The sequence below is a fragment of the Triturus cristatus genome, chromosome 4_1 (genome assembly GCF_964204655.1).
Source record: "Triturus cristatus chromosome 4_1, aTriCri1.1, whole genome shotgun sequence".
Classification (NCBI taxonomy): Eukaryota; Metazoa; Chordata; class Amphibia; order Caudata; family Salamandridae; genus Triturus; species Triturus cristatus.
The window spans coordinates 1,338,100,910-1,338,123,809 of NC_140585.1; the positions used below are offsets into that span (position 1 = coordinate 1,338,100,910).

The 22,900-nt window shown below is 42.2% G+C and overlaps 1 protein-coding gene across 2 annotated transcripts in view; it reads right to left on the bottom strand.

Annotated features, from left to right (window-relative positions):
- Positions 1 to 22,900, bottom strand: part of PRRX1 (paired related homeobox 1) — a 473,999-nt gene that overhangs the window by 160,295 nt on the left and 290,804 nt on the right. For both annotated transcript variants that reach the window (XM_085654825.1, XM_085654826.1), the window contains exon 2: positions 1,852 to 2,027. In XM_085654825.1, coding sequence (XP_085510951.1) covers positions 1,852 to 2,027 — 176 coding nt within the window. The remainder of the gene's footprint in view (positions 1 to 1,851; positions 2,028 to 22,900) is intronic.

A 22,900-nucleotide genomic window follows, 5' to 3' on the forward strand; every position in this document is an offset into this window, starting at 1 on the left:
GGGTGGTAAGGATATTGGTGGTAAGGGTTTTTTAGGGTTTAGGGGTGGGTAGGGGTATTGGGTGGTAAGGGTGATTTTAAGTTTGGGGGTTGAGGGTATTGTGTGATAACTGTGGTGTTTTGGAGATTTAGGGGTGGGTGGGGTATAGGTTGGTAATGGTGTTTTTTGGCTTTTTGGCGTGGGTAATGGTATTGATGGTAACAGTATTTTTAGGGTTTAGGGTGGGTAGGGGTATAGGGTAGTAAGGTGATTTTAGGGTTTTGGGGTCAGTGGGGGTATTGGGTGGTTAAGGTGTTTGTAGGGTTTAGAGGTCGGTAGAGGTATTGGGTGGAAAGGGTGTTTTTAGGGTATAGGGCTGGGCAAGGATATATGGTGGTAAAGGTGTTTTTAAGGTTTAGGGATGGGCAGGAGCATGGGATGGTAAAGGTAATTATAAAAAAGTGGGGTGTTTGGGGGTTATCAGGTTTTCACTGACCTTATGTATACTTACATTGTGTTGTAAAGACATGCGTAGGAAAGGCATATGTATGATAAAGACTTCCGTTATAAAGGCAATGCTTGGTAAAGGGATGCATTGTAAACACGTTTGTGTTAAAGACATACACCGGCTAGCACGCATGCAGGCACCCTTGTGCCACCATGCAAGGGTGCCTGCTTTACATACAGGATTGTTTTTGAGCAGGAAGTGACAAAACAATCCGATGAGACTTTTCCTCTTTCCGAGTGTGCTGCAGAATGTACCACACTTACAAAGAGAAAATAACAAGTAAAAATAAAGATATTTCTCCTCCTTGCGCATTTTGATACATTCTTAGAATTACCAGTGTTGGGAAAATTCCAAAATCCATGGGCGGGTGCATTGGAACACCCACGCCCCTCCCACTGAAGCCTTCCCAGGGCAGAATAACGCAAGGCGCCACTTGCATTCCTCCAGAGTTACCAAGCACTGCAGGGCCACACAAGGTGGCCTCGCGTTGTTTGCTAAATCTTATTTAGGGATTGTATTGCCCTTGCAACACCCTGCGTGACGCAAAGGCAACGTAATCGCTTGATGAATCAGGCCCTTCGTGCTCCTCAAAACTGCTTGGCCAAAGGTGTTAATCATGGGTAAAAACAACCCGTGGTGTTTCAAGCCAACATAAGGGCACGCCCATGAAATTGTGCCAGGACCATTTCATAAACATCTAACCCATAATAATTTAATGTTCAAAACAAGAGATTTTATCTTCCAATAATCAATGTCGTTATTTTTCAAATCAGATTATAGCAATATATTTCAATACGTTTAAAATCGAGATTGGTACAGCTGCTGAGTCAGCCAACATACAAGAGCATTTTCGATATCTTTGTGCGACATGGATGTGAAAGTACTGTGCATGGTCAGAATTCACAAAACTTTCACAAGAGTACTCCTGCAAACCTGCAGCAGTCACGAGTTCCTCACAGGAGTCCTGGGAACTTTTTTGAATGTCAATATTAAGTAACTGTGCACCCTTGCGAGGTAGTAAATCCGGACATTCAGAGTTATAAATTATTTTGAGTCGGACTGACGGTGTACACTTGTATTTCATATGGGTACCATGGGTATCAGGCCTTGATCTGCCCCTCTTGCGCTAAGGTTGGACATCCTAGGTGTAGGTAATTCCAATTTCATAAGCCACTCTTTGGTTTGAAAAGATACACGCTAGAGAATCATTAGTGATGGGCTAGTCCCTTAAGCAATGTTTTTTTTTTTTAAGTTTAAGTTAATTGAGAAAAAGTCATTTAAACATAAGAGAACTTCATATACTATACAATATAACATTATAAACGTATACTTTAGCAAAACCCTTAAGCAATGTTAAACAATACCTGAACCCTAGCTTCGGTGAGATTGACTCTTCTCGCAAGGTCCTCTCTCACAAAGGCGTCTGGGTAGTGTGTCCTCTCGAAGACCCGCTCCAGTGCCTGCAGTTGGCTGCTGTTGAAGGTGGTCCTGTTCCGCCGCTGCTTCCTCTTCTTTTTCTGCTCTGAATTCAGTTGCTCACCTTAAACACAAAAGAGATGGCTGGCCATTAGAGCCTGCGAGAAATGTAAAGCAGATGTACCACCAGAGCACAGAAACCAAATGAGCCCTTCTTTTATTTCAGGGAGTTGACATTGCATTGGGCAGTTCTAGAAATGAGACTACATATTTCTGCCATCTTGGTAGAACCATAAACTGCACATTTATTTGCCTTTTGTGGGTTTATCATGAAAAGTCCCATGTAATCCTGTTTTGAAGTTGTGTCATTCTGATCTGCCTCCATGATTCATTCGTGTTCTCCCAGAGCACTTCACAAAAATGAGCCGCTGCCCAGGGCGCTGATGACAACCCCAGCTGTAATAACAACCTTCAATCAGCGGTTTCTGTTACTGATGGAAAGTGCGAAAAAATGACTGCACGTAGGGGTCTGTCCGCAAGGGCTAGCTTGGCCCCAGGGCCTAAACAAGCTGTTAAAGCAAATATATTCCTTTCAGTAAACGATTTATTTGGGAAGATGAGACCTTCCCTTTCGGCCTCCCCCGCCCCCCTTTACTGGTTCATTTTTAAATGAATAAGGTAAAAATAAAGCCATTGCTAAATGACGCGCACAGCTATTTTGACAAGTTAAATCATTAGCATTACAATGAATTTGTAATGTGTACTTTACTTGTATGAATGAAGCACTATAATATAAAATGGCGCCCATCTTCCAGTCCCTAACGTTAGAACATCTTAACTGATGCATTATCTGATACAGGGCGGCTATTCAATTCGCTAGATTTTACGAAAAATGCTTTTGTACTGCTTTCCATCACAGACATTTTATAAATTCGACAAATGACTATAGATGTAGCTAAGCGTGGCGTAGGAAAATTATGGGTAGATGGAATGCATGCTCCCCAGATGTGTAGAAGCACATTTAGGCCGGGCCAGGGGACAGAAACTCTCTCTTTCGGCGAAGGGAGGGGAGGGTTACTTCTGCAGGCTTCGGACGAGCTGGAAAATGACGGGGCAGTCAGAAGTAACGCAGATGGTGCCGTGGCTCCTAAAGCTTAGGTCGGAGCTGGGGATGAGAAACGCATCGTCAACTGTTCACCCTTCTGACCCGGCCCCGCTGCGGGGAAGCCTGGCTCAGAAACAACTAGTTTGCTCCCCCTCCCAGCCCATTTCTTAGATGTTTGGAGTGGCGTGTGTTGCTTTTAAAATGCCCATTGTATATGCCTACTTTATTTCCTACTTTTGGTCTTCTGATGGGCATAGGTTTGTTTGACAGGGTTGGAGTAGAAGCAGTCTAATATCTCTTCTTTAATTTTGAACACTGCAAATCTAACGTTATGGCCTATTAATAACGTGCATCATTTTCTCATGTTTGTTCCTGGGGTACCTGTCCCTCTCTCATTTCAGGGGGCATTGGGAGCATGCCGCTGGGCTCTGTGACTGCAACCCTTATGGTCCACAGGGTTGGCTAGCGGTATACACTATGGGTCTAGGACGGGTGTCTTCCCAGGCAGTCAAACTGGGTGTGCCCCCTAAATTGGGAGGCCCACAATACTGGTGTGGAAACTCTTGGTCAATGTCTGCCTCCCGCAAGATTGTCCTATCAGACCTATTCACAAAGCAAGGCGGTGAAGGAAGTCAAATGAATCACTGCCACTGTCAATGAGCACCCCCATTCGAGGACACAAATTGAAAAAAATTCAAAAGAGTGGAAAGCCGTGGAGCAAAGAGGTGGTGGTGCGATGGAGACACTTACAAAGTACGGAAAATGCCTCACTGTCATACTGTTTGATCAAGAAACTGGCAGGAACAGTTTTTTTCATAAGAAGCTCTCTTGTATAATTTGCAAAATGTCAGGCATGAACCTAAGGGGGACACACTAAATCATCTAGTTGAAAGCATTGCGACCAACTTAAAGCTACTGTACCTACTGCAACATTTTTACACTACCTGGGTCTGTTGCTTCTACTACTTCTGGCAAACATCCACAAGACAGTGATAGTTCTTATGTAGCAGATTATGCCCCTAAAATATCTGTTGTAGCCTCAGAAGTCCATGCACCTTTTGGGGAGATGAGCACAGCAAACCTTTGGAATTTAACCTAGGGGAGGAGTTCGCTTTTATAGTGACTTCTCTCTACACATGGGGGGCGGGGGTCATACACAGTAAGGATTTAGTTACCCCGAGGGCATTAAAGACCATAATTCAGTCATTTAAGTAGTTTCATGGCTGTACTCTTATTATTATTAATATTATTACCAGCATTTATTGGGAGTATGGCTACCCGAAACAGGCTTCCCAGTGCTAGCCATCCCTGTTGGAGAACAAACCAATTATGTAAACAAATAAGTTTTCTAAAATTTAACAGGTTATCATTAAGTCTCAGACTGATGGGCAGAGAGTTCCATAGTTCGGGTTTTAGTAAACCGAATGCCCCTTACTGCTCCCAAAGCAGGGCTAACTATACCTGCACTACCTCATGCAGGTCACAGGAGGAAACTACATTCATCTTATAATGGCAGTGCGACAAATTAGACACCCAAGTTGAAATTTTCCTCAATTGATTAATAGCCTGTGTACACTAAATCGGATCGTCCATTCAAGGGAAGAAAAAAGGGTGACCCCTCTTTTTCCTTGCTCGCTAGTTATTGGCAGGCTCTCCTCCAAGACTGCACTGTTGACATCTGTGGTTGGAGGTTTACAATTTAATGCATAGTTTTATAAGCCCACTACAGCAGCTGCCACCTTCACTGTTGCTATTTCACTACCTATTCAAAAGGACCCATCAGGTACACCGGGTGTGAGAAATTGAGTTGTTGGTTGAGTGGAGTGGACTATTACCCAAACCCAAGCAACAGCCACAATCTATGTCAAGGCAAAACACTATAGTCACTAAATTAACCTGTGCTTAACCTTCTGGTAGCTTGGCACAATAGCAGTCAAACTTAACTTACAGACAATGTGTAAAGTATTTATGAAGCACACAAATCCCACACCAGTTTAGAAAAATAAAGTACATTTTTATACATTATTTGACACCAAAACAACAAAAATCCAAGTAGTAGAACCAAACTTATGGATTTTAAACTTTGAGATAAAAAAACAAGCGCCTACGGTGGGCAACCCATCATGCGAAACCAGGTCAAAGTTGGAAAATTGGGCAACCGCTATAAAGCATGGGTTGGTCAGCTCATACCTTCAAGCTTAGAAGAAATTTGAAGAAAAGTGGTCTAAGGTAAAGTTCAGTGGGGCAAGGCTGCAAGCAGTTTCGGCAGAGGAAGAGTCATATTTGGGGAGCTGCTGGACGAAGTCACAGTGAAAATTTCTACATTCAGATTTAGTCATCTTGTTGGAAGTCTAAAATCTCCAGCGGATGAAGCTGGAGGCTATTGCCGACAGGAGTTCCAAGAGTCCGGATGTCCCTTTACTGAAGGACCGCTGACCAGGATTTCCTGCTGCAGGGAAGAATGTAGCAGGAACTGTCATGAAGTAGGCCGACCTGCGATGCACTTAGAGTGGATGGATGATTAGGTTGGTCCTGGTCTCCTCTTGGTTCTCAGAGCATTGTATAGCAAAAAAATTACCAGGTTTTGGCTTTTGCCTATCTGGGTATACTAAGCACCACCACCAAGGGACTAGGAGTTGAGGGAAACCACTTAGGGGGTCAGGACTCACTCAGGCTGGGTTTTAGGTGCAGGTTCCAGATGGTTGGAGACTTTTCTGTCCCTGAAGCTCTGATCAAGAGGCCAGCCAACTAGACCTTGGAGTCACTCTGTTAGCTGTAGGTTACAGAGTGGAGCAGGGCTCAAGCAGCAGGGCAATTACACAGTAGACCACAGAAGCAGGCAATCCTCTAAGACTCCAACCACAGGTCTAGAATTTAAACTGAAGGGTGGGTCAGAGAGTCCCATTTTTATCCCTGGTGCCTCCTTTGAAATAGGAGAAGTTTCTAGAAAATTTCATTTGAAGTGCTTGAAGTTTCCTGACTCTTCTGCCATGGCTTCAAGATAGCTACATGGAAAATTCAGGGGTGACAAATCCTTTGTGTGAAGGCGGGGCACAGCCTATTCAGTTACAAGTGGGGCTGTGCTCAGCTACACCCCCCTCCCATCTTGCTAGCTGATGGCCCATCCAGGCGCACCTAATCCCTCTCTTGTGTGGCTGTCTCAGAAGAATAAATAAAGTCCAACTGTCAGCTAAACCCAGTCATGTAACCCAGCAACCGGCAGCAGGCACCAAATATTTAGGGGAGAAAAATGCCAACATTCTAAAAGTGCAAAACGAACAATTGACGGACAGCATATTGAACAATATCAAACATTCACCCCAGTACAGAGATCTGGTCCTAAATCTATTATTTATTTGCTCCACATGCCATTCCAGTTTGAAACCAGCCATATGCATATCAGCCATGACCCTGTTCCCCATGTGAGCAGTCCATCCCGAACTGCCAGGCCAGGTCCTCCTTGGACCAGAAATAAGCATCCTGGGACCGATTTCGGGGATTCACCCCTCATCAGCAAGACTAGCTTGACTCTGATGGCATGGGGAGCATGGGACCTTAACTGGGCATACCCGTCCCACTCAGGGTGACAAATGCAAAAAAAAACAATTGATGGACAGAATGTTGAACCTTCACCCCAGTGTGTGTTTTTAACTTTCTAAAAGTGGCAATTTCAAAATTATAACTTAAAATCCAACTTACCCATTAAAGAGTATTTTTATTAGAATTTCTCGGACCCCAAACATGAAAAGTCAGACTGTTCCCAACCAAAAGGTAGCACTTATTTAATGTAATGAGGTGACCTAAAATTATCGAATGGGCAAGGTAGTCCTTGTAGTAGTGAAAAACGAATTTAGATGTTTTTTTCCTACCAGGATATGTAAAACTTAAAAGTACATGTTCAACATTTCAATTGCAATACACACTGCCCTCCAGGCTACCTAAAGCCTTCCTTAGGGGTGACATATATGCAATAAAAGGGGAGTTTCAAGCTTGGCAAAGGGGTATATTGCTAAGTCGAATTGGCAATGGCAGGTGGGAGACATATTCTAAGGGGCTAGTAAGTGGGTGGCACAACAAGTACTGCAGGCCCATTGGTAGCATTTAACTTACACGCCCTGAGTATATGGTATTTCACTCTACAATTAACTTATAAGTAAATTAAATATGCCAATCAGGTGTAAGCCAATTTTACCATGTTTAAAGGAGAGAGCACCCACTCCTTAGCACTGGTTAGCAAATGGAAAGTGTGCAGAGTCCTAAAGCCAATAAAAACAAATTACACAAAAATAGGAAGAGTGAAAGCAAAAGGTTTGGGAGTCACCCTGCAGAGAAAGACAAGTCCAACACAGGGAAATAAGGAAGAGACCATGGATTTAGAGACTATATAGGAGAAGGCTGTTGAATAATCATAGTATGTTGCCACTTTTAGGCAGATCTAAAGAACATTATTTTTCTTTAACAAAACCTCTTTCTAGAAAAAAAGGTTTCAGATTTAAATAAGACAAAAAAACTAAAAAGCTTTTGTAGATACAATGATTACTTTAACCCTTTTACTGTGGCCAACGCCCACACTACCTCCTCATTGTGTGTTAGAGGGCTGTAAAGGACCCTCTGGAGCTCGCAACAGAGGGTTTCCTTTTCAGCTTTTAAACCTTGCAGGGGGACTCCAATTAGTCCTGGTTTGTTCTATTCCTGTTGCGGGCACTAGGGCCAGCCACACAAGTGGGGTAGCATTTTTATTGGGAAAAGTGGGAGAATGCTGTGTGGTAGGAAGTATGTGGCTCCCAGAAGATTCTGGAAGTTGACCTCACAAAAATTCAAGGCAAATGTGCGATTTTAGAATACGTTGGAAGCTCCTAGGGTATTGTGAGTAAGGAAACATCATGGAATCCTTGCAAGGCAAACAACCCTGGGCTCCCACGGGTGTCTAGTTTTCAGAAATGTCTGCTACCTGGTAGGTTCCTGGGTGACCCCAATCCCGTGCTCAAATACCGCAGCTACCTCCCAGTACAAAATCTGGTCATTTTTTAACAGCAAACGGTAATGTCTCCACATGTTGGGCCTTTTCCTGCCACAGGCTCTAGGTCCACCACACAACTGAGGTATCATTTTTATTTGGAGACTTGGGGGGGGGGGTGCTGAGTAGCAGGAACTTTGTGGCTACTCACTTATTTCAGAACTTACCTCACAGGAGTGTGAGAAAAATGTGGGTTTTAAGACAAAGTTTGAGGTTCTCAAGGGCTTCTGGGTAAGAGAATCCAGTCAGAACCATGCAAGTCACCACATACTGCAATTCCCCGGGTGCCTAGATTTTAAAAATGTGCATGTTTGCTAGGTTTGCCTATGTGTCGACTGAGCTAGGGCCAAAAATTACACCGCTACCCAAAGTGCAAAAAAGGGATCTATTTTTAGTGGAAAAATGTGACTTGTCCATGTTGCTTTTTTGGCCTTTTGCTGTTGCAGGCACTAGGCCTACCCAGACCAGTAAGCTACGATTTTTTATTGGGAGACTTGGTTACATGCTGGGTGGTAAAATATGTGTGGTTCCCCACAAATTTCGAACTTTTGCTCAAAGAAATGTAAGGAAAATGTGTTTTTTTGTCAAAGTTTGAAGTTTGCAAGGGATTCTGGGTAAGACAACCTGGGGAGGGTCACACAATTCATCCCAGTGTCTAGTTTTCACAAATGTGCAAATCTGCTTAGTTTCCTTAGGTTCCAACTTAGATCCCAAAACCCACAGCTACCCACATTTAAAATAAAGGGTCTGCTTTCAGTGCTAAAAATGTGGTGTCCATGTTGCATTTTGGGCCCTTAATGAGGCTTACCCACACAAGTGAGAAATCATTTTTCTCAGGTGACTGAGGGAATGGTGGATGGTAGGAAATGTGTGACTCCCCACAGATCCCAGAATGCCTCTTTTTAGTCAAAGTTTGAGGTTTGCAAGGGCTTCTGGATAAGAAAATCTACTGAGAGCCACAAAATTCACCCCACCCAGGATTCACCCCCAGGGGCTAGTTACCAAAACTGTACAGGTTTACTAGTTTTCCCTAGATGCAGGGAGAGCTACGGCCCAAAATCAACAGCTACCTACCCTGCAAAAAAGGGTTGGATTTCAATGGAAAAATGTAATGAGTCCATGTTGAGTTTTGGATCCCTTCCTCTCGTTGGCATTAGACTAGCCCACACAAGTGAGGTACCATTTTCATTGAGAGACTTGCAGGAATGCTGTGTGGTAGGAAATGGGTGGCTCTACACAGATTCCAGGAGTTTTCCTCACAGAAATGGGAGGAAAATGTGCATATTTAGTCAAAGTTTGAGTTTTGCAAGGGCTTCTAGGAAAAAAACATTATGAGAGCCACACATGTTAACTCACCCTTAATTTCCCTGGGTGTCTAGTTTTCACAAATGTGCAGGTTTGCTATTTTTCCATAGGTGTCGGCTGAGCTAGGGCCCAAAATCCACAGCTATCCACATTATAAAAAAGGGCAGTTTTCAGTAAAATGTGGTGTGTCCATGTTTCCTTTTTGGTCTCTTTCCAGTCACGGGCAAAAAGCCTACCCACACAAGTGGAGTGCTATTTGTATTGGGAGACATGTGGGAACACAGACTGGTAGAATAATTGTTATCACCAATCAGATTTCTTTGCCTTTGTGCATTCCCAAATGTAAGCTAGTGTCTAAGAAAGAAGGCATTTTGAAAAATTCTCAAAATCACATGCTAGTACGGGTACCCATAAATTCAGAGTTGTATAAATAACCACTGCTTCTAAACTCTGGTGTCCATTTCAGAAATATATAGGCTTATTTGATACCTATTTTTCACTCTTTTTCATCATATGAATTGCTCTATACTTGGTACATGATGGAAAACCTGTGTAAGGTGCCACTCAGTTGTTGACTCTGGGTGCCTTGGGTTCTTAGAAAACCAACAAATCCTATATATCCCTGCAACCACAATGGTTGCATAATGGTAAACTGAGTTTGTAAATCGGCCATTGTGACAAGAGGTTATATATAAAAACAAATGGCCATTTCATCCTACTCATTTTCAAAAATATTTATTTCAGTAGGTAGTTTCTTTAGAAAAACCTTGAGGGGTCACACAAATAACCCCTTGCTGAATTAAGAATGTCATCTACTTTTCAGAAATCTATTGTTTTCCGGGATCACCCATGGGTTTCACACTGGTTTGTACCACAAAGTGAAAGCACACAAATTAGGGAAAATGGTCTACCTCTTTGTAAAATGCCCCCCAAAAAATATTTTTTTGATTCAGTTCTGCTTTTTCCTGAATGTTAGGAAGATTGTGACTTTAGCACAATAAACGTGTCATGGATGCCATTTTTGGGAGAAAAATACACTTTTTTGCTGATCACTTTTTTCCAATTTCTTTTCCCAAACCCCAAAATGTACCTATATTTTGCATATTTTCTCTAGGTCTGCTCGAAGGGAACCTACAAACTCTGAATACTTTTAAAATCCCTAAGATGTTGAAAAACAATTACACAAACTTCGTGTAGATTCCTTGTGTTGAACAAAAGTTATGGAGCCCTAAGCAGGACCTACGCCAAAAAATCCAAAAAAGAGCTCAGCACCGGGGTGAAAAAGCCTCAGCCATTAACGAGTTAAAAGGCGAAAAGGAAAAGCTTAATGTCCGTCAAACAAAATGGTGATTGGGTCCTTACCACTGGTCACTGTCCTAAAGTGTCAACTTTCACTTTACAGAAAGAGTTCAAAATTAGTAATTAACATATTAGTTAGGGAGACCAACAAGCACAGAATGAAAAGAGAGATAATCTTCCTAGCAGGGAGAAAAAACACATAACAGTAGCACTGATACTAACACTTTTACTACAGTTGCAGACTCCAGCCTTTCAGCCGTCCTTCCTGAAGTGCAGAGTTTTTGTGGGAATCCTAGTATTATGCACATCAGTGATAGAGTACCGAGGATGGTACCGCTGTATCTGAACCCTGTGGCGCGAGAGAATAAACTGTCTTGGTTGCTTCTGATTACTGCTAACTCATAGGCTGATATAGCCATTAAAATAATAGGAATTTACAACATGGATATTATCAATGAACATAGTATTAGTATACCTCATATCTTGCAAATGTCGTTTCCGCGATAATCTTAGCATGCAACCTCGTTCATGCCCTCCGTACTGACTTTGACCCCAGAATATTTCTCAAGGAGCCGCCATGATATTCTCAATTGTGGGAATATAGTATGGTTGTTCCAGTTTCATGAAGTACTAGGCCATTTTACCTCAACCAACATTAAACATGTGTGTTCATAAAAGGGGAGAAGAAATATTCAGTAGAAGCACTGAGATGAATTAGAACCAACCAGAGGTCCCTAATTTGATTTAGGGTCTGAGTGTAGTGTTCAAGGATTGGGAAATAAGGCTTAGCGGATCCCCAGATACTTGTCCCTCCTTGCCAGTTCTCCGTGTGCAAGGGGCTTCCTTCCTTGAGTACAATACAGCAGACAAACTACGAATTTCCTGGATTAAACTAACTAGCAGGTGCAATAGTCTGCTGGTTCAGCAAGTCTGAGGATATGAGCTGACACCATCTTCAAATGCTAAATTATCAGGTTGTAGGTGCCACCTAAGAGTCACAAGCTGACTCCGCATTCAGTACGGATCCACTGATAGCTTCCATTAGTTTACTTTCTTGGAATTTGACATGGTTGTCATGTGTTCTTAACGACCAAGCTGCTTGCCATTTTGTCTTAAAATTTGACTTTTTGTTCGCAGAGAAGACATGCAACTCCAATACTATTTATTCCCTTCTTGGTGGGTTCTCCACGTATGCTTTACACAGGACTTCTAAAGCCACTTGTGAACCGTGGTTCTGTAGCACTAATTTACATAACCGAGTACCAAAAGTAATCAAGCATCATAGCAAATACAATCAGGTTTTTGAACTAAAAAATAAAGGAAGGCAGGAAATAAGGTAACCCTCTTGCCACTAAACATCTATTTATATCCCGAGCCGATAGCATATCAAATCAATGTTTATTTGTTCCTGACCAGTGAGTTCAGCCTTAATTTGGCTTATTAGCTGTATGGCGAAGACTCCGTGGCCTGCGATGACGAAGTCTGTGGAATTTCACCAACTTCAGACCCACACAGGGACCCTTAGGGCTTTAGGTTGTTGACACTCTCAGAGTCCATAATCCTAAGGACCCTAAATGAGAGAATGGCTCTTGATGTTCCCATAGGTAAAATTCACCATTTATTGTTGATAAGGTTGAGCTAGAATATATGCACCTCACAAGTTGGCACACTGAAAATGAGGAGTTGTGTCTCTAACAGGAACTAGTTTAATGGGTAAATAAAACTCAAAAGAAGATTCAGATGAGCATTTAAAAATGTAATTATTCACTCTCATTGACGACCGGTTGTGCATCTTTCACGTTATCGTTTGTGTGCTTTATAGTCTTATTAGTTAAATTGCATTCATGTTGCAAATTTAGTGGCAATTTCAATGAAAAGCGTGCTTTTTGTGAATGGTAGTAGGTTACTACACCATACTTTAGTAATATATTTCAGAACATTGTGCTCCAAAATGCACCACTTTCTGTATACTAAATTTTAACCATTCTTCTGATGAATGGGTGAGGCACATTTGCTACACGTGTTCTTTATGTGATGCTTGGATTTTTCACAATCCCTATGACTTCAGTGATATAACATGGGTGGGAGCTCTGAAAATTATTCCAGCTCCACTGATGGATAGAGGAGGGAGATACTTTAAAAACACACTTTGATTACAGAAGCAAGTACTGTGACACATGCCATATGTCAGCCTTACAACAATGCCTTCTCCAGACATAAACCCAATATAATCAGTCATTTTAATCCCATCTCTTATTTATGGCCCCATAGCATTTCCAACAAAGCAACAAAATGGTTGGACTAAATCCAATGTACTGATTAAAGGTTGATTTTCTGACTTCCGTAGCCAATGTCAAATCTTTTTTTTTCTTTTATCAAATTTTTTATTGAGGAGCAAACATAGAAAGATTATTATGTCATGAAAAGTTCATTAACAATATAAAAATAGATATACTTCATCGTGAAAAACTAAAATGAATTTATGACTTTGAGATAATATTTTCTAGCCTTTCTTAAACATTTAATAAAATGCAAAGTGCTGAAAATAGCTTTAAGAAAGCATGTTCTAAAATTAAAGAAAAAACTATATTATTCAAGCATGATAATATCTATTCAACACTAACCCTCCGTGACCTAAAAAAACACAAATACGATACATTGCTTCAACCGGAATGGAGTCAACTATGATATACCCTAGATTACATCTGGTCTCTATTTACTCCCTCCAAAAATGTCCAGACCCAAACAAACTTTCTAATTGCTGCAACCCATTTTGCATAGGCTTCTTTGAATTTCCTTATGCAAGTCATTTTATTGTACCATTGTACGTACGTAGGTACTCAAGATGTCCTCCGATTCTGTAGAATCATGGATCGTGCTACTAAGGAGGCTATTGCAATAAAAATCGGACCCCCTTTTTTGACTTTTAAGGCATTTTGACTCAGTTGAGAGAAGCCAAAGAGCGCCACGACAGCTTCTGGCTCAAATTGGATCGGCAGACCATTCGTAAGAGCCGCAAATATTGTATCCCAAAACTAGGTCAACATTGGGCAAGTAAAAAATAATATGGAGCCAGTCTCCTGCTCCCAATTGCTGGCACCAAAACATTTGTCTTCCAAGTCAGGAAACATTTTATGGAGAGCTTTCGGAGTATAGTAAGCCATCCAGCGTGACAAGAATGACATTCGCTTAAAGTTGGCACCCCTTAAAGACTTGCTGCTGAGTATTGGGATCATCTGTCACTCAGCCTCAGAAAAGAAGCAATGTGATGCCTCGGAAATTTTAACCAAAAGGTTTTTTATTAAGTGACTTTCCTCTTGATTCCGCAGAAGTCTATACCAATTGCCGACCCCTCTTAGCTTCATTCTAAAGAGGGCAACCATTAGTTGTGATGGGGAACAACCTTTACAACGCAACTTTTACAACGCACTGCCATTACAACGAAACTGTTACAACGCAAATGCATTGACAACGCATGCCATTACAACGCAAGTCTTTACATCGACTTGCACTAGATGGCGTGCTAACATTAAAATAGTGTAGTTTACTATCCAAACACCTTCCCTACTGTTACGTGGACTGGAGTTAGAATAGTAAATTACACTTTTTTAATGTTAGCACGCCATCTAGTGCAAGTCGATGTAAAGACTTGCATTGTAAAGACTTGCGTTGTCACTGCATTTGCGTTGTAAAAATTTCGTTGTAACAGCATGCGTTGTAAAAGCATGCGTTGTAACATCATACATCCGTTGTGATGAACCTGGACTAGCAACAAGACAACATTTCTTCACTAGATGCGTTAGCTGCAAATATCCAAAAAAGAATACCGTACAACTATGACTGCACCTAGCTTGGAGTTCCTGCGAGGTAAGGCATCTCCCTCCCACCAAAGAATGACCCAATTCTCTGAAGCCATGAATATTCCAAAATCTTAAATGACTGCACTGGATATGTAGCCCCACAACTTTACATTCACTGAGCTTCAGATATTCATACCCAGCAGCTATAGTGTTCATAGAGTATAAAGACTGAAGTTGCATGTGTAATTCTTGTAGTGTCTTTTACCTAGTTTTTTGGGGAAGTTTTGCTATTTTTATAAAGACCGGGAGCTGGGACCCTGCTTCCTTTAACCTTACCTCGAGAAAGAAGCAATTTAAGGATCCCTGGAGGTCAATTATGCGATCAAGCATATCTATAAGAGAGGCTTGATAGTATGTTCGGATCTGGGACAGAGCTGTGCCCCTGATTAATTTCCAGTTGAAGTACTGGATATTTAACCCTGGGTGCCCTTTTATTCCAAATAAATTGGCGAAATAGTACTTCGAGTTCTTTCAAATATGCCTTATTTACTTGTATCAGGACGTTAGTAAAAAGAAAAATTAATAGGGGTAGAACTCATATTTTAATAAGGGAAACGTGCCCTTTTAAGGTAAGAGGCAGAAGTGACCATCTATCTAATACATCGCTAATTTTCTTCATCATAAAGACATTTGCCTCTTTGTGTCTTTTTGCATATTATTTTTAATGGATTAACCTCACCTCCTTCGTGATGCACTTCCCCGGTCCTGCCACGGCTTTTTGTGTCAATTGAGTGGAGGGAAGTGGAACTTCTTAGTTTGTGATTAGCAGCACTTTCAGCTGGGTTAGCAGCTTAGTGCTCTAAGTAGTAACACCCATAAATTCAGCATGCTGGGCCAGACGCGCAGCAGATGCGCCAAAGGAGCGCCAAAGGCAAGCCCATCTGTGCCCGTCCGTGCCTGGACTGCACCAAGTGCCAGGAAGCCTGGCCTTTACACCTGGGAAAAACATGATTTACTTGCCTACTCTAAGAAACAGCTTCTTGACTTATGAGGGCAGGGAAATACTGGTTGTTACTTCCCTATAAATATGGAAGTTCATTCAACTGATAACATCATTGCTTGTTCAGTCTACAATTTTCAGTTTACTTCCTCCAAATTGGGGTTTACGATCCCTCCCCCCTGACCCATGTGAGAATACCCTCTCTGGATTTTTGATCAACGCTAGATCTCTGATTAAAAATAAAATCGATTTTTTTAACTTTGTTTTTTATCAAAAGCTGGATTTGGGTGTTCATCACAGAAACCTGGGCCAAGAACTCTTCAGGTCCTGACCTAGTTGATGTTATTCCACAGGGATATACCCTCTACCCATTTGATAGAATAGGTAAATGTGAGGGTGGGGTAGCCATTATTTCTAAGGGTTACTACACCTGCCAAATCGAGCCACTAACTACTCATATAGACTCTTGTGAGGCATTATTCTTTTTGCTAAAAGTATTTCCAACTGAAACCTTTGCTGGAGTCCTGAAATAACGGCCTCTGGGACCTAGGGCCTTTTCATCATGGAATTTGCCAATCTTATAGAGCCCTACTTTGAAAAACAAAATATTACAATCTTGGAGATTTTAATTTTCATTTAGATAATACCTCTTGCAAAGTATCACAGACTCTTAAAGAAACATTGTTATGCTGTGGTTTTTCCCATCTAGTAAAGACAGCCACTCATGATGCAGGACATATTCTTGACAGCATTTTTTCTAATGATCCTTGTGTTAGGGTGGTTGAACCTCTTCCCCTCTCTTGGCCTGACCATCATGCTGTTCCCTTTTTACTTTCATTTCCAGCAATACGTGAAGCCGCAGATAATACCTCTTGCAAAGTATCACAGACTCTTAACCCCTTCCATGCGGGGCGGATTCCCCCGCTGTGCTGAGCGCTGCTTGCGCGGGCGTGGTCATGACGGAACGGTTCCGTCATGAGCACAGGCCAACCGACGCTCATGACGGAACCGTTCCGTCATGAGCGCCGAAGGGGTTAAAGAAACATTGTTATGCTGTGGTTTTTCCCATCTAGTAAAGACAGCCACCCATGATGCAGGACATATTCTTGACAGTATTTTTTCTAATGATCCTTGTCTTAGGGTGGTTGAACCTCTTCCCCTCTCTTGGCCTGACCATCATGCTGTTCCATTTTTACTTTAATTTCCAGCAATACGTGAAGTCGCAACTAAGGGGAATTATAAGGTACTTAAAAGAAATTATAAACGCATCAGCAAGGAATTGCTTTCTTGGGTCCTTGGTAACCAACAATGATAATGATCCTAATCTGGCAGCCACAAAGTACTCTAATTGGCACATGGCAGCCTTTGATTCTCTTGCCCCCCCCTTAAGGATTTTTATGTAGACAGAGAAAAAAGCACAGCTCCCTGGTGTTCAGAAAAGCTTAGAATACTCAGACAAGCCTGTCACCACCAAGAACGGATCTGGTGGAAACACTATGACCCAACTGATAGAATAAATCATAAGGTCAAGTTGGCAGAATATAAAGCAACCATCAATTTAGAACAAGCAATATTTTACATCAGAAGACATTACATCAGAAGACAACATCACTTAGGTCCCCTAGTGATCTATTCAAATTGATCAAGCTATTATCCACACTGCCTGCTCCAGCACATAACGAAAGTTTGCAGGACTTTTGTGACCGTATTGCTGAATATTTTCACTGTAAAATTCTTGAGATTTATTCTTCCCTGGACAATCAACTCTGAACTCTCTATCTCTGCCCCAAAAATTAATTCCTCACTCTGTAGTTCTCACCATACTAAGAAGATGGATGCCTGTCTGTATGCCTTCATCCCTTACCGGCTTCTAGAGGGGATCAAATCAGGCTCCCCACTGGACCCTTCTTCCTCAAAGCTAATGAAGTTGGGAAAGGATATTATTATTCCCCATCTAACATTAACTCTCAATCTTGTCATTTCCTCTGGAAACTATCCTCTTAGCTGGAAAACACCTTTTATTAAGCCTCTGCATCAGAAATCGTTCTAAATTCGAAAACTATCTGCCCATTTCCTTACTACCTGTTCTCATCAAAATCTTGGCAAAACATCTAAAAGCCCAGCTGAGTACCTATTTGGAACAACAGCATCTGCTTGATTCCGATCAGTATGGATTCAGGAGTTGCCATGGGTCAACAGCATCCACTTCCTGGTAGATGCCGGGCAGACTGCATTGCTGATTCTGTTGGACCTATCCGCGGCTTTTGATACCATCTCTCCAACAAGGCCGATTGACCGCCTTCAGGAAATTGGGGTGACAGGCTCTGCCTTGGAGCTCTTGTCCTCATTTCTGACAGATAGGTCACAGAGAGTAAATATGGCCCAGTTTTACTCCGACTCCGCACCCACCTTCTGTGGAGTTCCGCAGGGCTCCTCTCTGAGCCCCACCCTTTTTAATATATATGTCTCTGTTGGCTAAGTTGGGTAGATCCTTTGGACTGGAGGCATTATCCTATACTGATGATACACAAATAATTGTGTCTATCACAAAGGATATAGAGGCCTTCACCACCAACTTTAACAACTATATGTAGGTTGTGGCATCTTCGATGGTAAATAACTACCTTCGACTGAATGGGGACAAAACTGAGGTTCTGGTCTTTGGTACCCAACAATCTATATGGACACATTCATGGTGGCCAGGAATGCTTGGACTATGCCCTCGACCAGCTGCTTCGGCAAAGAATCTTGGTGTCCTAGCTGACAACAAGCTGTCTTTTGATCTCCAAGTTAATAGGACTGTCTTATCCTGCTTCTGGGTTATAAGGATCCTTAGGAAGAGTTTTCCATTTCTCTCTCTCCCCGCGCGGTAACAAGCATCTGTGGCCCAGATTCTGTCCAGGATGGATTACTGTAATGCACTTTACCTGGATATCAATAAGGGATCTATTAATAAGCTGCAACTTGTCCATAATGCTGCAGCAAGACTTGTCTTGAATTACTGAAATGTCACTAAATGTCTGCTGTCATTCAGGATTGCATTGGCTTCCAGAGACGAATCTTGTTCAAGGCCCAATGCATTGTTCATAGGGCGCTTCACAACTTGGGTCCAGAGGGAATCCAAATCCTCTTCCAATGTTATGTCCTCACTAGACATCTGTGTTCTGCCAATAAAAATTGGCTGGTCCTCCCCAGGTTAAGGAGGGCTAGGTGGGCAGGAAGCACCTTTGTGTGGCGGCCTCTAAGCTCTGGAACACCCTCCCTATGTTGATCTCCTGTCTTGAGTCCCACCTTTCTTTTTGTAAGTCTTTAAAGACCTGGCATTTTGCCCTGTAACAGTTTCTTACAGAGGGTTGATGCTCCCGCCCCCCTGGCAGTGGAACCGCTTAGTGCCTTGACGCCTTTGGGTAATTGTTCACACTTTATAAGTTGGTCATTCATTCATTCAATTTAAATTATACAGCTCTGCATAAGAATTAGTTATGTATATTCAGAGGTACCGAATTGGATTGTTGGATAGAGATTAATGTTGGAGAGAAGCAGGAAGGATCTTAACCAAGGTATTAAGCATCGAAACTTCTGTTTTCTTATGATTAATTTTATACCCTCCAATTGATTGAAATTGAGCAAATTCAGCGAGCATCGTTCTTAGATTTTGTTCTAGCAGCTTTAGGTATAGAATTATATCATCTGCAAACAGCTTTAATTTAGTCATGCCCTTTATAGGGGCTTCAATACCTACATTTGCCCTAAACATCGCTGCCAGTGGTTCAATAAGAAAAGTAAATAAAACAGGCGATAAAGGACAGCCCTGCCGAGTTCCACGATTTAGATCTATGATTCTGGCTAAGTTGGAATTCACAAAAACCTGAGCCTGGGCTCCTTGATATATATTGCAAAGCATGATAGTAATTGAGTTAGAAAACCCCACCTCATTGAGGCCAAAAAAAACGGTCTCCCAATTGACAAGGTCGAAAGCTTTCTCAGATTCTACAATCATTATGAATGCAGGTATCTGATTGATGTTGAAGAAATCTAACGCATGTATTAAAAAACAGTATTAGATGACATTTGTTGACCTGCCAGAAAACCAGTCTCATTGTTATGAATATACATCTGGGCAACGGGCGTAATTCGATTGGCCCAGATTTTCATTAAAGTTTCATAATCAGAGTTTAGTAAACTGATTGGTCTGTAGGAATTTACATCTCTAGGATTCTTCCCCTTTTTAAAAAATCTAACTATAGTGGATTCCTTAAAGATTGCTGGGACCTCACCACCTGCTTTTACAAAATTAAAAATCTCTACTAAAAAAGGTATTAACTCTTTTTGGAACTCTGTGTCGAATTCACTTGGAATCCCATCATTTCTGCAGGCTTTGCCCGATGGCATTGAAACTAAAGCTTGCCAGATTTCTGATCGAGTGATATCAGCCACTAATTCCTCTGCCTGGGAGCTTGACATCTGTGGTAAATAATTTCTAAGAAATACTGGAATATTGCTTCTCTGAAGCTCTATATTTAATAGCGTAGGGGTTATTATAGTGCTCAGAAATTTGTTTCACAGCTCTTTCCTTTTCGGAGACCAAACCCCCCATTTCTGATGCCTCCATTTCCATAATTAATGCAGCCTCCTGCTTCACTCGTGTTGACCAGGCCAAAAATGTACCCATCAACTGATTTTCTTCATACATCGTTTGGTGAAAACATATTATTTAATTCTTCAATTATAAAAAACATCTCTCAGTTCCTGTTGAGCTTCAGCTAACTGCTGGCCAATCACTGATCTCCTTGAAGTTTGGTTATGCGTGCCACCCAAATTTGTGATTGTGCAGCCATAAAGGCAATGATATTGCCACGAATCGACGCATTGAAAGCCCCCCAGACCTACAAAAAGTGTTGCAGTGCCCATGTTTAACAGCCACTCTTGATTAGAGAGAAAAAGGCGGTTCACCTGAACCCTGGACCTGTCGTTTCGCCTGGCTTCTATCTCTAGCTTAATACTTATCAGTGAATGGTCAGAAAAAGAGTTAGCCCATGTTTGAGAATCGAGGCACCTAATGGAGCAAGACACAAGGAAATAATCAATACGAGAGGCAGACTGGAATTCTCGAGAATAAAAAGTGCATTGAGACATGGGTGAGCTCTACGCCATGGGTCAATCAACTGATGATCTTGTATCAATACATCTAGTACTTTCTTAGTAGTTGGCTTCAGCTGTTTTTGCGTTTTATTTGAAGTGTTATGTGCTAGGTCCTAAATGTAGTTGAACCTCCCCTCCTGAAAATTATGAGGCTAGCAGCTCCTCTGACCAACGCATTATCCTAATGATAGACCTTGTGTCATCCACCAATAAATTGCCATTTAACCCAACTGCAGTCCAAATCCATCTACCCTGGGGGTCCCTCTGAACTTGTGTAACCTCCCATTCTATCCCTCGCCCCAGATAGATCGCGACACTCCTTACAGACAGACAGACAAACCACTTTATTCGATTAATTAAAATCATAAAAGTACAATACATAAAACACGAATCAAGAATTATTATCTTAAATACAAATGGGCGATAGAAAAAGGTATGAAGTATCAACAAAAAATCTATAATTCATCAAGATTAAAAAAATTATCAGATAAAAACAGGTCCATTACAAAAAAAAAAAAAACATACAGCGTTAATCATAGGGAATCTTTTTTCCTGAGGCGGGCAGCAGCAACAAGGAAACAAGCAATATTATAAATGTTCCATACATCATCTAACATTTGGAGATAGATTAGGGCTGGTCTAACCTGTAGGAAGCCCTTTTCCCTCAGTAGAGGGACTATAAACCTCCTCCGTATGTCATTATAAAAATCACAGAACATAATAAAATGCATTGTATCCTGTGGTGAGAAGTTGTCACACTGACACGGGCCTATATCCTCTAATTTACACCACCCAGGAAGGTTGCCCAGCGAAAAATGAATTAAGTTAAAACGGAACCTAGTCAGGAGCCAACGATGGTAAGGTTTGGTCACAATTCTCAGGTAAGGCTTAATTAGTGGGGAGGAGATTATTAAATAATGGGCCATGACCAAAGGTTTTTGTAACTCCAGTTCCTCCCGTTCCAACATCAATATATTTAAAAAATGTGTTGTCACCCATATTATGTCTTCTTTTTTAATCCCTTCTGGGGCGTTATAGATATCAAGACGCCCTAGTTTGAAAAACATACGCTTGACGTAAGACAGCCACGGGATACTGCTGGCTTTATCCAGGGCAACACAGTCCGGTAAAATCTGGTGGTTCAGAGTTATCTCAGGGTTGAGCCAGGTTTTGATCCAACAGACTAATGGAGCCAATCTCAGCGAGTCAGTCACATAGCCCAACCGCAGTTCCTGGTGAATAGAAAAAGTTGGGGTTGATTGGGGCACAGACAAAAGGGTGCGTAAAAAATTATTTTCAGCCAACTGCACCCCTGTCAATTGTTTGTAGCCCCAAATGGCAGAACCATGTGTAGCAATAGCCAGCCATTTAGATAGATAAATAGCAAGAATTGCTTCAAAAGGCCTAGCTCCCAGCCGCTTTGAGAACCCCAATAGAGCTGAGGTCGATCTGACTACTGCATTTTTCTTTGCTTTATATTGGGGGACCCAAGAGTATCTGTCATCAAATAAGACCCCTAAATATGTAAAAGAGGTCACTTTGGACACCTCAGCTCCATTGCATAAGAAAGTTCTAGCTTTTCTATATCTTTGGCCCATTATCATAACGTGTGATTTAGACATATTTACCACCAGATCCAAGGATTTCATGTGGGCCCCAAATGCATCCAAAAGTCTCTGAAGACCTGTAGCAGTTCGAGATAACAATCAATCAATCCATCATTGTACTTATAAAGCGTGCTACTTACCCGTGAGGGTCTCAAGGCGCTGAGGGAGGGGGGGGGGGGGCGCTACTGCTCGAAGAGCCAGGTCTTGAGGAGTCTTCTGAAGGTGAGCATGTCTTGGGTCTCTCGTAGGTGGGTAGGGAGCGTGTTCCAAGTTTTGACAGCGAGGAAGGAGAAGGATCTGCTGCCGGAGGTCATTCGTTGGATGCGGGGGACGGCGGCAAGGGCGAGGCTGGCGGAGCGGCGCTGGCGGGTGGGGGTGTAGAAGCTGAGTCTACTGTTGAGGAAGGCTGGTCCAGTGTTGTGGATTGCTTTGTGAGCGTGGGTGAGCATCTTGAAGGTGATCCTCTTGTCGACGGGGAGCCACTGTAGGTCTCTCAGGTGGGGGGTGATGTGGCTGCGGCGGGGGACGTTGAGGATCAGTCGGGCGGAGGCGTTTTGGATGCGTTGCAGTCGTCGCAGGTGTTTGGCCGGGATTCCTGCGTAGAGTGCGTTGCCGTAGTCCAACCTGCTGCTGACGAGGGCCTGTGTCACCGTTCTTCTTGGGGATCCACTTGTAGATCCTGCGGAGCAAGCGGAGGATGCTGTAGCAGGAGGAGGAGACGG